The sequence below is a fragment of the Macadamia integrifolia genome, chromosome 4 (genome assembly GCF_013358625.1).
Source record: "Macadamia integrifolia cultivar HAES 741 chromosome 4, SCU_Mint_v3, whole genome shotgun sequence".
Taxonomy (NCBI): Eukaryota; Viridiplantae; Streptophyta; class Magnoliopsida; order Proteales; family Proteaceae; genus Macadamia; species Macadamia integrifolia.
In genome coordinates, this window is record NC_056560.1 from 16,534,919 (window position 1) to 16,547,482 (window position 12,564).

Below are 12,564 nucleotides of genomic sequence, written 5' to 3' on the forward strand. Positions count from 1 at the left end.
AGGTAATTACAGAATCCGAATTACAAAAAATTTTACAGTACCCACTAGCAACTATGAAAAAATGGCGAGGTGGGTTGGGCAGCTAAGGCAGGTTGAACACCATTTGGGTATAAGTGTTTGATGAAACCTGCCAGTCCAAAACCACCAACTGCCATACACATAGCCGCCTATCTGACTTCCCATGCTGAAATTGTGAGAAAACAAAGACACAAATTAGTTTGGTTGACTCTTTCCAGCCAAACAATGCAACTTGGGCGTCTGGGATATTATAGTCAAGCAGAGAGTGGTAGTGATGGTACTTCCATCCAATAGCTTGCATTTGGCAGATTAGAATCCAAGTCAAGATGGAATTTTTGACAGACTAATAAACCTTACTCATGACTGGACTTTTTGATAAATTTCTTTCCTTTCTCCCAATTTGGGTTTTTCCCAATTGTTGTTGGGAAACTGCCAAACCGCCCTTTCTAATTGTGAGATTTTAACAATGATAGTGACAGAGCCCAAAATTTTGGTTTAGACTGTGTCTTGGCAGAAGAATGAGTCAAATATAACAGTCAGAAAGAGACATGACATGAAAGTATTGATGGATTCTCTATACCCAACTCCTTTGAATCATTTGGGAGTTTTGGTGGTAAGTTATGTTATTGTCTGAGGGCTGGTGAAGGGATTTGTAAGTAGCAAGTTACTAATTTGTAATTGATCTTTCATCTGCACTGAGAGCCCCAACCACTAACACTAACTGATGGTTGCTGAAGCACTAAGAAACTCTTAAATCTGATATCATAGAAATCCATCAATCAAAGGCTCTCAAACCAAATGGCTTTGTTCCTCTCCCATGCTCTGTTCTTTCTTCTTGCCAGTCTGGCCTCAATCCCCTTGCTTCTGTTCTCCAGCCCTTTCTCTTATGCTATTTGTAAAAATAAATTTCCTTTTCCTCAAACAAACACAGCTCACAGCTTTCCATCCCACTTCCCCAATTCATAGCTGCCGAAGATCAACCTGACACCCCTCCCCGAAGAAAAAAAAAAAAAAGGCTCTTCTACTGCATACAACCAATACAACCAAGATGATGATCAAAGCACACTCAAATCACAAGAGACATCCAAACAAGTACTCATCATATCACTAAATTTGAATCCATGTCAAGAATACCACAACAGTTGAGATAGATTAACACACCACCACACTTAACGGTACGAGAAACGGTTAAGAGGGGTTTGAGGTTAGCAGAGAGACACAAAATAGGGAAGAGAATGTAGGATTCTACTAAACCACAGGATTACTCCCACAGAACCCACACACATCTTGCTATCTAACTACCTCTCCCGTTTGTTGCATGCCTCTCAGTCACCTCCTATTGTCGGCAGGAGAACCAAACAAGGACAAGCAGAGCAACTAGCCCGAAAACACGATTTCCAGGTGACCTCATGGAGTACCATTTATTCATTGATTCATTATTTTCTAGTTATTATTATTATTTCACAAGTAAAAGACCTCATGGAGCATACAAATGGCACATATACAGCTACTCAGTCTTTTTCAAAGAGATTTAAAATTTTAAGTATACTAATGGTTCATAAATTACCTGAATCCATTTATATTAAACAAAATAGAGAAACACATTGATCCAGGCATTCACTAGAGTACAGACTAAGACAATATCATAAGATGGAATACCCAGTAAAGGAAAAAACATAACATGTCTTTTACCTCCCCAGGATGGAGGAATAGGAACTCTGGCTACTAGGCAAAAGAAACATCCGAACCCACAACTGAAGCAATAGAAAGGGAAAGAATTTAAAGAATCAACATCAACTTTCTAACTTTGACCACATGTTCCCACCACAGGCTAACCCACATAAGCATCCCTTCTATGCCACAGCAGGCATGTCCTTGAGCCATGGATCCAGAGGCTTACCGATGGAGTAGACGATGAAACCAATCTCCCTCAGCTTTGCCACATTCAAAACGTTCCTCCCATCAAACACAAAGGCAGGCTTCTGCATGTTATCATAGATCTTCTGGTAATCGAGTGTCTTGAACTCATCCCATTCTGTCAAGACACAGATACCGTGGGCATCCTTTGTTGCCTCGTAGGCATCCCAAGTCACACTAACTTGCTTCACAGAGGTAGGGCTCATTGGCTGCAGGTGAAGAGGGTGATCCCAGTCAAATTTGTTCATCGAGAGATCCCTCTGGATCTGATCTTCGTTCACTTGGGGATCGTAGATGCTCAAGCGGGCCTTATCACCCAAAAGACCCTTGCAAACATCAATAGCAGGGGTCTCCCTTGTGTCGCCAGTGTCCTTCTTGAATGCAAACCCAAGCACTGCAATCTTCTTACCTGAGACTGTATTGAACATGGAGGCAACAACCCGATTCACAAAACGGTTCTTCTGGTAATCATTCATGCTGATGACCTGTTTCCAGTAATTCGCTACCTCAGGGAGGCCATTGCACTCACAAATGTACACCAGGTTGAGGATATCCTTCTGGAAGCAAGAACCACCAAAACCAACACTGGCATTGAGGAACTTGGGCCCAATTCTTGTATCCTTACCAACAGCATGAGACACCTGGGAAACATCAGCTCCAGTTGCCTCACAAAGAGCTGACATTGCATTGACAGATGAAATCCTTTGTGCCAAGAAAGCATTGGCAGCGAGCTTGGACAGCTCTGCAGACCAGAGGTTGGTGGCTATGATTCGGTCTTCAGGTACCCAATGGGCATACACATCCTTCAAAGCTTGGATTGCCTTCTGTCCCTCCGGAGTTTCCCGGCCACCGATAAGCACCCTGTCAGGTTTGATAAGATCTTGGATTGCAGTCCCCTCAGCGAGGAACTCTGGGTTTGAGAGAATTTGGAAGTTGATGCCCTTGCTGTTGTGGGTCAGAATCTTCTCAATTGCCTCTGCTGTTTTCACTGGAACAGTTGATTTCTCAACAACAATCTTGTCCGACTTCGATACATCGGCGATCATGCGGGCTGCACTCTCCCAGTAAGTCAAGTCTGCAGCCTTGCCTGCTCCAAGGCCCCGAGTTTTAGTCGGGGTGTTGACAGATACAAAGACTATATCAGCCTCTGAGACATGTTTCTCTACGTCAGTGCTGAAGAAGAGGTTCTTTCCTCTGCATTGCTTCACTACTTCATCAAGACCTGGCTCGTAGATGGGAAGCTGGTCGCTGTTCCAGGCATTGATGCGAGGTACAGAGATATCCACAACAGCCACTTCAATTGCCGGACACTTGAGAGCAATCATAGCCATGGTAGGTCCACCGACATACCCGGCTCCAATACAGCAGATCTTCACCATTTTTCCTTATGGGTAACCTGAAAGATTGAAAATTTATACTTGACAATAAAGAAAGCATTGGAAATAAAAACCATTCCAGATCTCCCCGTAACAGTTAAAAAAAAAAAAAAAAAAGGAACTAGAGCCCATCAAGTTGGTAAATAGTCACTCTCTGGTTAGAGTATCAGACCAGTAATAGATCCTAAACAGGAATGCTGTTGACACTGGTAAATAAACACACAATCCTTCTCCAAAAGAGAAAATTGTTAAATTCGACAGATAATTTGCCAAAAAATTGTCAAGAACAACCGAAAAAATGAATTTGATTTTAAGCAGAGTATCCATAAAAGAAAATTGGGCCAGGAGAGAGGGAGAAGCAAAAAAATAATGGCTTTTGCACCAAATCTGCAGAAATAGTTTTAATCCTCAATGGGCTACAAGTTGTGAAACCTAATAGATCACATATGAAAAATGTAGAATTCCCATTACTGGTCGCAGTTTTCAGATCTACGACAAAATGTACTACAAACCGATCTGAGCATTCCAAGAGAACCCCAATTCAAATCATATAATGACTACGGAAAACAAGTACAAGGGAAACTCTAAAACAATAATTGAGACCAAACAAAGCCACCAACGCAAAGCGAAAACACCAAAAAATCACCAACAGAAAAATTCTCCCAAAACTGGAACTTGTACAGTACAAATAAAAAAGATAGCAGAAGCCACAACCCATATCAGCAATGCAGAACTACTCAAGAACTGTAATGTTAATTTAAATTCTTAAGTTCAGATCAGCATACCTACTGAAAACGCTTCCTCTCCTTCCTTGAATCCGAAAAAAGAGAAATGAAGAAAAGAGAAAGATTGAAAAGTTAGATCTCTAAAGATGTAATAACAGTCAAAGAGAATGGAAGAGAAAGGGCGAAGGAAACGGAGTAGATCTCTAATGAGAGAGAGAGAGACCCCAGTTTCTTCTACAGGAAAACAAAGAGATCAAGGGCACCATTAAATACCCAAAACCCACCATCTAAGATCTACCCCGGTGCCTTCCTCAGATTATTACTACCAAGCAAAGTCAAATTTAACCGCTGAACTGGAATATTCAACACGTTTTCAACACTGCTTTATATCCGTTTTTAAAATCCAATTTATTAGGTCATATATAAGGAAAATTCCCACATCCCACCCCCCCCAAAAAAAAAAACCAACGACTCCAACAGAACCCAGATTCTAAATAAAAAAAATAAAAAACTAGAACCCTAGATCCACGATTAACAACACAGAAACCCTTCAGCTAAACTGTGAAAAAAAAATTTAAAATTTATATTTGAAGAAAAACTAAGAAACTTAATCCAAGTCGAAAATTGAAAATCAGATCCTACCCATTTTTCAGAATATAAAAACAATCAAATTTCCAAAATTGAAAAGAAAAATTAACAAAAAAGGTATCTGAGAAATCTTTTAAGTGCATTATTATTAGGGTTTTAATTTTAAACAGGGCACGAGAATTTAACCCATTCTGGTAAAAAGCAAAGAGAAGAAAACTTAAAAACTCAGAAAGAACGTGATTGATCATTGATGGGCTCAAATGGCGTTGAGTAAGGTTGAAGCCATAGATTAAAAAAATAGAGAAAAAAGCGACAGTTCGAAAACCCATTTCTTAGAAACAAAACTAAGTTGAATCAACATGTTGATACCTCATAATATGTTCTAAAAATTATATAAAAAAATAGATTAATTAGAAAGAAAAAAAATGTAATGAAGCAATCGTGAAGAAGAAGACACAAAGAGGGAAAGAACAAATTACCTTTTTTTTTTTTTTTTTTCCTGGTTGAGGGTCCCGTTTTAGTGCATCTATTACTTTTGATTCCGAGAGTTTTAAGGGACTCCTTCCTTATGTAAAACTTTTGGTTTATTAAGATATTATTAATTTTTGTTACCAAAAAAAAATCATCTTTTGGCTTTTTCCATGTAATATTTTACCACAAATACCCTTTTGCAAAAATAAAAGTAAAAACAACCAGCCTTTGAAAAGGGTATTTTGGTCAAAATAAAAAATTTGCAACTCTTTTTCCTTGGTTTTCCTTATTACCAATTGTGTGTATTGTGGTTCATAGATATGGTAGGTTGGTGGCAAAGCAACCTCTAGTTTTCTTTGCTGGCTTCTGTCTTCCCGATTTGCCCCTGTAATCTAGGGTGTTTTCTAAAAGCTCATCCATATGATGCCATTTCGATTAGCATTTTTCTCCGTATGTCATTTGGAATGGTGTCAAATTGGATGCAGATTTGTGCTCTCTTTTGCCTGCTGCTTTAGTCTTGTTGCTTTGCAGTCCTTGTTTGGAATCATCATGGCTTTCCACCCCTACTATGAGATAGAATGTATCGACATGGTATCAAGATCGCTGACTAACTATACCAATATGTATCGCCTGATACAAGTGATACGATATTGATACCTCAAAACCATGATTCCATTAGAAATCCTCTCTCTCTCTCTCTCTCTCTCTCTCTCTCACACACACACACATTGTAATCTAATGTATTCTCATGGTTTTATATGAGCAAGTGAATGATAAAACCACAAAAATGTGTTATAAAACATTAATATATGATATAACCTCCCTTACATGGTAAGACACGTTTTACTCAGTTACATGACACTTCAGATACAGTTCCATCTTAATAGAGGCTCAGTGAGATCTTCATTGTGAGCCGAGACTCACAAGATTTTGAAAAAGACTCAAGTCAAAGTAACAGAAAAAAAATCAGGACAAGAACCACTACTTAATGGTCGCCTATTGGGGTAGTGGGTTCGGCACTTGGGGTCATTAGCCGGTTTTCAATCACTTGGAAAGACATGAATCAGACTTCAGACTCTAAAATCCAGAGAGTCCACCAGTATTCATGGTTTGAGGAATCGATTTGAGTTGACTAGATCAGATCATTATCTGTCTTGTTCAATTTTGATTCTTGATCGATTTCATATCGTTTAATCTGTATTTTTTTTTTTTTGACTAAGGTGTTCGGGTCAATTTACGATCACCTCGACTAATCTTTGGAAAGATTAAAACAGTAATTCATCGTTACAGTCTCCACTTAAATCATAAATACACAGCTAAAAAATCGAACTTGAGATCACGCACTTATCTACATAATTCCTAATTCACCTTAACCATCTGAACAACCCACAGACGAATATCATTGAATCTGTATGAATGAAGAATAAAAAAAATAAAAAAAATCAATATCAATCCTAATCAATAATCGATCCCTAAACCGATTCTCATATCTTAGATCATACCAGTACTAGACTACTACTGTTAACTTTTAATAGATTTTTTTATTTTATTTTAGTTATTTAAAAATTAGGAATACCATTAGATACCTTTTTAGAATTGGAATATAAATGGTGGTCCCTTCTGGTGGGCTACCAAATAATGACAGGTGGATCAAGCTGTTTTGCCTGGTAGCCAGCAACTGTAATGTCTAGAAACAAAATGGAACCTATGGGTTGGTATGGTGTGTTAATAGTTAGTATTTTCTTATTGAAATAAATTTAAAAAAAAAGTAGGCTTTGCTTGGACACTCCTCTTATTTAATAATTAATTAGGGGGCTTTTTTTTTTGTGAAAATTATTTAGGGGCTCTTAAGTCTTAACATTTGACAGATGCGTGCCCTGCATTTAATATTTAATATTTAATATTTGATAGTTAATGATATTAATTTCTCTTCCCTGACACTAAATGATGTGAAAATTGTCTGCAGCCATTGCACTGGTGCAGTGAGTATTAAGTGATTGGGAGTCCCTTGGTTTGTGTGTCCGGATGATCTCAACCGTCGGATGTTCAGTGCACCTTATCGTTCACTGCAGACAAGTTGAACCCCATTAAATGGGCATGGAATGGTTTCTGCACCAATAACATGCATTATTTATTCATTTTTTAGAGAGGAAAACAATAGAAAACTTCATGCTAATAGGCCATTGTTGGTTGAGACTTTTCCCTAATTTAAAAAAAAAAAAAAAAAAAAAAAGGAGAAGGGGGGTGGGAATTTCCTAGAACAACAATATAAGAAGGAATTTGTATGTTGCACCAATGAGGGGTTGGATAATAATATCATTCATATATGATCCACATGGTTCCACATGATCAGGATAAGAAAGAGAGTGTCAAGATGGCCCCCTCCTCTATTATTTATTATGTCAGGAAGGTATAATGGATATGTCCTAGGGAAGCATAGCAATCTTTTTGCCATAAAAAATGACCCAAATTTCCTTAACACATGATGAAAGAGGAAATCCACGAGTCTATAGAAAACTCGAGAAACTAAAATTAGGAAGAATGGCCATTAAGAGGCTTACACTAACATGGACCAATAAGGGGACTCGAATAGGCATCAATAGGGGGTGAGTATCTATATTTCATACGGAAGCGTCATCACCCCCCCCCCTCTTTGTTTGGGGAATTAAAGGATCTACCCGACAAGTTTAGTGTTCTTTTCAACAGGAGATGAGTTCCATTATTTTTTTACTATTTTACAATTTCAAGAGAAGAAAAAATTGGTAAATTAAAAAATTAAAATAGATTTATGATAAAATGAAAAATAGATTTAAAAATAAATTTTAATTTCAATATCGTATAGAGATTTATGTACCTAAGATGAAGTGGAGAACAGAAAACTTAATCAAATCTGAAGCCATGCACCATTTGCGTGATTTGGAGGAGCACAAAAATTGTGAGATACCTGTTTGGTTACAGGTCTCACGTGACCGGACCTTACCTTATGTCAGATTAATCAGCACAGAAGCTTGGTTTGTCCCACTGAACCCTCTCATATCATATGTGTGGATTACAACTCCCAATTAATTAAACTATACGTTACTAAATTGGTGTGGGTCATGTTGGCCGAAGTTCACGTTTTCTCTTCTCTTCTCCTCTTCAATTCTTTTTGATTTCTCACTCTGTAATGGACTGAAGGTTGGCTGTCACATAACAGTCACCACACACAAGGATGATGGAAGATACGTAATTGGAATTTATGGGTGCAACTTTTTGTCATCAAAGTGATGAACTAAGAAGTTAGTTGTTTCTAGGTATAATCATGGAACATGTCTCAATTTTTAATAATGTCTATGAGCATATTAATGGGAGATCTTGGAATATTTCTTCTGATCGAATTTTTTATATCTATGGTGAATGTGAATGAGAGGAGAAATCATTGGGAATATATTAAAACTCTACAGGGGTTTGTGAGCTCTAGGATGATAGATGAACCGTCTTCTATAGGGGTGTCAATCTTGAATCCACACCGGTAGGCCTGATCGAGCCCGACTTACTTAAGGCCTGACCTGGATCAGCCCATTTAATAAAAGTGCGTGACCTAAGCCCTACCCGTTTATTAAACGGGCGTTTACGGTGCAAGCTATAAGCCCGTCGGACACCCGATTGGCCCGACTCTCTTAAAAAGCCCATTAGAACCGACTCACTTAGCCCGACCTACCTGACCCCTTTAAAATTGCCTAAATACATATTTTACCACTAATAATACAAAATAATACTAAGGACTGTACAAGGCTAAAGGGTAAAATCCTGCGAAAAAAAAAACCTAAAGACCTAAACAACAACTAAACTCACATTTTCTCTCTAGTCGCCACTACCCTCAAGCCTTTCTTACACTGAGTCGCCGCTGCCCTCTTCTCTCAAATTTAGGATTCAAACTATTACAAACTGACCACGTTATCTCAGGTAGAGTTATTAGATTTTATTTTGTGTGTATTTGTCATTTTTCTTACTAATCGTTTTGTGGTGAATTGTGAATTGAAGTGGCGAAGCTCAATACATTGACTGGAACAAGATTTAGACTCCGACTGATGAAGTAGTTGTTCCATACAATACTCTAGCTTATTCTCCAGTTCTCTTGTTGGTAATGTTCTGGTTTGTTTCATGCATCTATAACTCTTCTGATGAGTTCTAACTGTTCTTGGTTCCTGAATATTTCTTTTCATTTATTCGATGACTTTTCTTCTTATCAAGATCTAAATAATCTGAATTAATGCAGATATCTTGGAAACGAAGAATATGTTGGACGAACTTGTTGTGTTGAAGCTTAATGGAGATTTGGGGACGACGATGGGTTGTATTTGTTCCAAGTAATATACTTGGCCACCTTTTTTCGATTGATATTGATTAAGAAGCTTCTGTAGCTTGCACTGTCTAGAAACTAGAGGTCATTACTGTAACTATTTCTATTGAAGAGGATTTTTTTTTAATGGAATCCATTGAAGATGATTAATCATAGTACATTTCAGCTCTCCTCTGTTTCTGATCTGTATGACATCTTTTTATTGATTTGGACAGTTGTGTTTTTTTATAGTGGTGCAAATTAGTTGATAATCAGTCTTAACCTCTTAGTTCCGTTTACTATATGCAGTCAGGAAGGTTTCTAGACATTTAATCCATTTAAAAAAGGATTTTTAGGTAAATACGTTTAGAACCCGTTTAGATTTAAGTAGGCCTGCAGCACGTTTAAGGTCCGTATAAGGCCTATTTAAGGTAGCCCGATTAAATCCTAATACCAATTGGCCCGATTACAAATCGTACCATGCCCTTTAAACCTAGGCCCGTTTAAGTAAACGGGCATTCATGGTGCAAGGGTTTCTAATGCACAAACCCAATTAGGCCCAACCCGACCGATTGACACCCCTAATCCTCTATAAGGATGTTAATGTTGTTATTTGACATATGTGAAAAGTTATGATTACACTCCAAATTTCGAATATTTGTGTGGGAATTGTAAAATGGTGGCATCATCCATAATGGAAGTTAGTTTTGTAAATGAAACCAGTGAAGTAGGATGTGCTTCAACTGTTACTATTGATAAAAACTTTATTGTTGCTTTTATGGAGTTCGGATATGCAAGTAAAATGCTCAAAGGGATACAAAAAGCAAAGATCATTGGGAAGCCACACAAAGACATCTAGATTGATTGTCAGGAATTAGCAGTGTAGGTGGAGGAAAGTAAAGTCAAATAGCTTGGATCTGACATCTTTCCAATCGGTTGGATGATTCATCAAGATTGAGAGGACCTTGACACGCATCCCAACACATGAATTAGAATTCGACCCACTTTCAATGGATGCAAGATTCTTTATCATATGAACTCAAAAAGATCACCTTTAACCTTCATCTCTTAAAAAGTTGATAAGCTATTGAAAGGTCAGATCTATGATTCATTCTCTTTTGTCAACGCCCACCACCCAATGCCATGGTATCTAGGGCACATGGAAACAAAGAAACAAACGTATAAAAGAGTATAAGAAGATACAAAATTAAGATATCTACAATACAGCTGGGGCTTTAGAAAACTTTATGTATTAATGCACCAACCCCTCATTGCTACAACCAAGAGGACACACTTTCAATTAAAGTCATCTTTGAGTAGAAACCTGACCCAAGCCACCACTACCACGACCTTCTCTCACTAGAGATGAAGAACCTTCAAACCAAAGACTCACACCCTTCAAGGAGAAAGTCTCATGGGAGGAGGAGGTGGTAGCACCAACCAAGCCATGATCTGTACAACCTCACTCCACCTCCAGCCTTTGATGCCCATATGGAGATTATTCAGTACCTGGCATTCCTCAAGGACACTTTAGATGGTGTGTATTTGAGGAAATGCCAACACAGACCAAAGAGAGTGACAATAAACTCACATTAATTAAGCCCGATTTGGTGAGATTGAAAGTGAAGTAAAGTAAAATTATCATAAAAATAAGGGGAAAAGAATACTATCTAATATGCGAAAATTGCACCCAAACACAAAAGGGTGCAAAATTACCATCCTATTCCCTTTAAAATCACAGAACTTCAACCCTATTGATGCCCATATATATGCTCTCATTGGTCCTCATGCCAATACAATACCATTTAGTGATTTCTTGCCCTAAAAATAGGAGAAAAGGGTCTCCAAACCATTGGGACAAGGTACGCTAGCACCTCTAGGTCTCTCTCCTCCTCCTCATGGTTCCAATGCATGAAATCATGTCGGGTATTGGTCACTTACAAAGCCGATACATATCAATATGATCAGCACAAATGTATCAAACAAGTATGTCCCTGGTTTTCCTTTAAAAAATTAGATTTTTAGACTGTTTTACCCCTAGACCATACCATTTCATCGGTACGAACAAGTGTATAAGGATCTAAGGCTATTGATATCAATACATAATAAGGCTCACGATCTGATATTAGTACATCAAACCATGCTTGCCACTTTTCAATGTATAATACCATTTTACCATTTTACTCCACCTCATTGGTGCACATGTCTTTTGCCACTTGCTCAAAAAAGCCAATCCTTAAACAGAAAAAATTTCTATACAGGGAAAATGAAATTTATATCCATGAGCAAGAAAGCCCTTCAAAATAAATTTCTCTTATTACCTAAAAAAAAAATCAAAATAACTGGTCAGAACCCGTACAACCACTTCAGCCTAAAATGAAAATAAAATAAGGTATCCAACAGTCAACCAGAGACAAAGTTCCCACTGTTCTAACTGAAGGGGAAAGTTTTGTCGGCACAAGAGGACAGTTGTTTGGATTAGCCATTGCCTTGTGGTTGTTAGAATATTTTCATTTATTTATTTATTTCTTTTTGGTTGTTAGAGTTTGTTAGAATTTGATGAGCTGTGTCTTTTTTGGTAATATATCTCATTATATTTGCATTACTCAAATAAAATCCCATATTCGATTTCTAACCACAGAGAATTATATCATGCACCAACTCCAAGCCTTTTCCCTTTCTATTATTAAGAAACTTTCTTTCACTTTCATATGATTGTACTGAAACTATATTCACGAAAAGGAACCTTTTAACTTCGTTGTGCTACATCCATAATGGATGGCCATGTTTGGATGTTAAGAAAAGAAAAGAAGAAAAAAGAAAAAAGAAAAAAACAAACAAAAACTAAAATATAACAACTAAGTAATTGATTTATGTGTTTTATCTCTCTTTCCTAAAAGAGAAAAAAAAAATTGAATTGTTTCTTATCTTTTCTTGGCATCCAAATATAATCAAAGTATGATGAAACCTGTGTGACTAGGTAGCCTATTCTAGGATTTGAGCCAGCCAACATGGGTTCCAGCTGAGAATACCAAAACTTACGAAGGAAGCAAACCTCTTGGCTGTCTCTACCCCCTACCTCCTTTATCATTGAGCACTCATTTAGGGGCCTTAGCAAGTGATCCGAGTTGTTTTCCTCTCGACGATG

The 12,564-nt window shown here is 37.7% G+C and overlaps 1 protein-coding gene and 1 long non-coding RNA gene across 2 annotated transcripts; one reads left to right on the forward strand and one right to left on the reverse strand.

The window, feature by feature from the left end:
• Positions 1 to 1,570: 1,570 nt before the first annotated feature.
• Positions 1,571 to 4,336, reverse strand: LOC122076844 (UDP-glucose 6-dehydrogenase 5). The gene is made up of 2 exons (XM_042642433.1): positions 4,097 to 4,336; positions 1,571 to 3,331 (listed from the first exon to the last, which is right to left on the reverse strand). The coding sequence occupies exon 2, from the start codon at positions 3,312 to 3,314 to the stop codon at positions 1,872 to 1,874; it is 1,443 nt and encodes a 480-aa protein (XP_042498367.1). The 5' UTR covers positions 3,315 to 3,331; positions 4,097 to 4,336; the 3' UTR covers positions 1,571 to 1,871.
• Positions 4,337 to 8,883: 4,547 nt separating this feature from the next.
• LOC122075905 lies at positions 8,884 to 9,606 on the forward strand. Its single transcript, XR_006139379.1, has 3 exons — positions 8,884 to 9,040; positions 9,119 to 9,218; positions 9,354 to 9,606. It is a non-coding gene; the product is annotated as an uncharacterized LOC122075905 (long non-coding RNA).
• The last annotated feature ends 2,958 nt before the right edge of the window (positions 9,607 to 12,564 follow it).

Excerpts from the sequence above, each read along its gene's own strand:
- LOC122076844 (XM_042642433.1), bottom strand. The coding sequence starts at position 3,314 with ATGGTGAAGATCTGCTGTATTGGAGCCGGGTATGTCGGTGGACCTACC.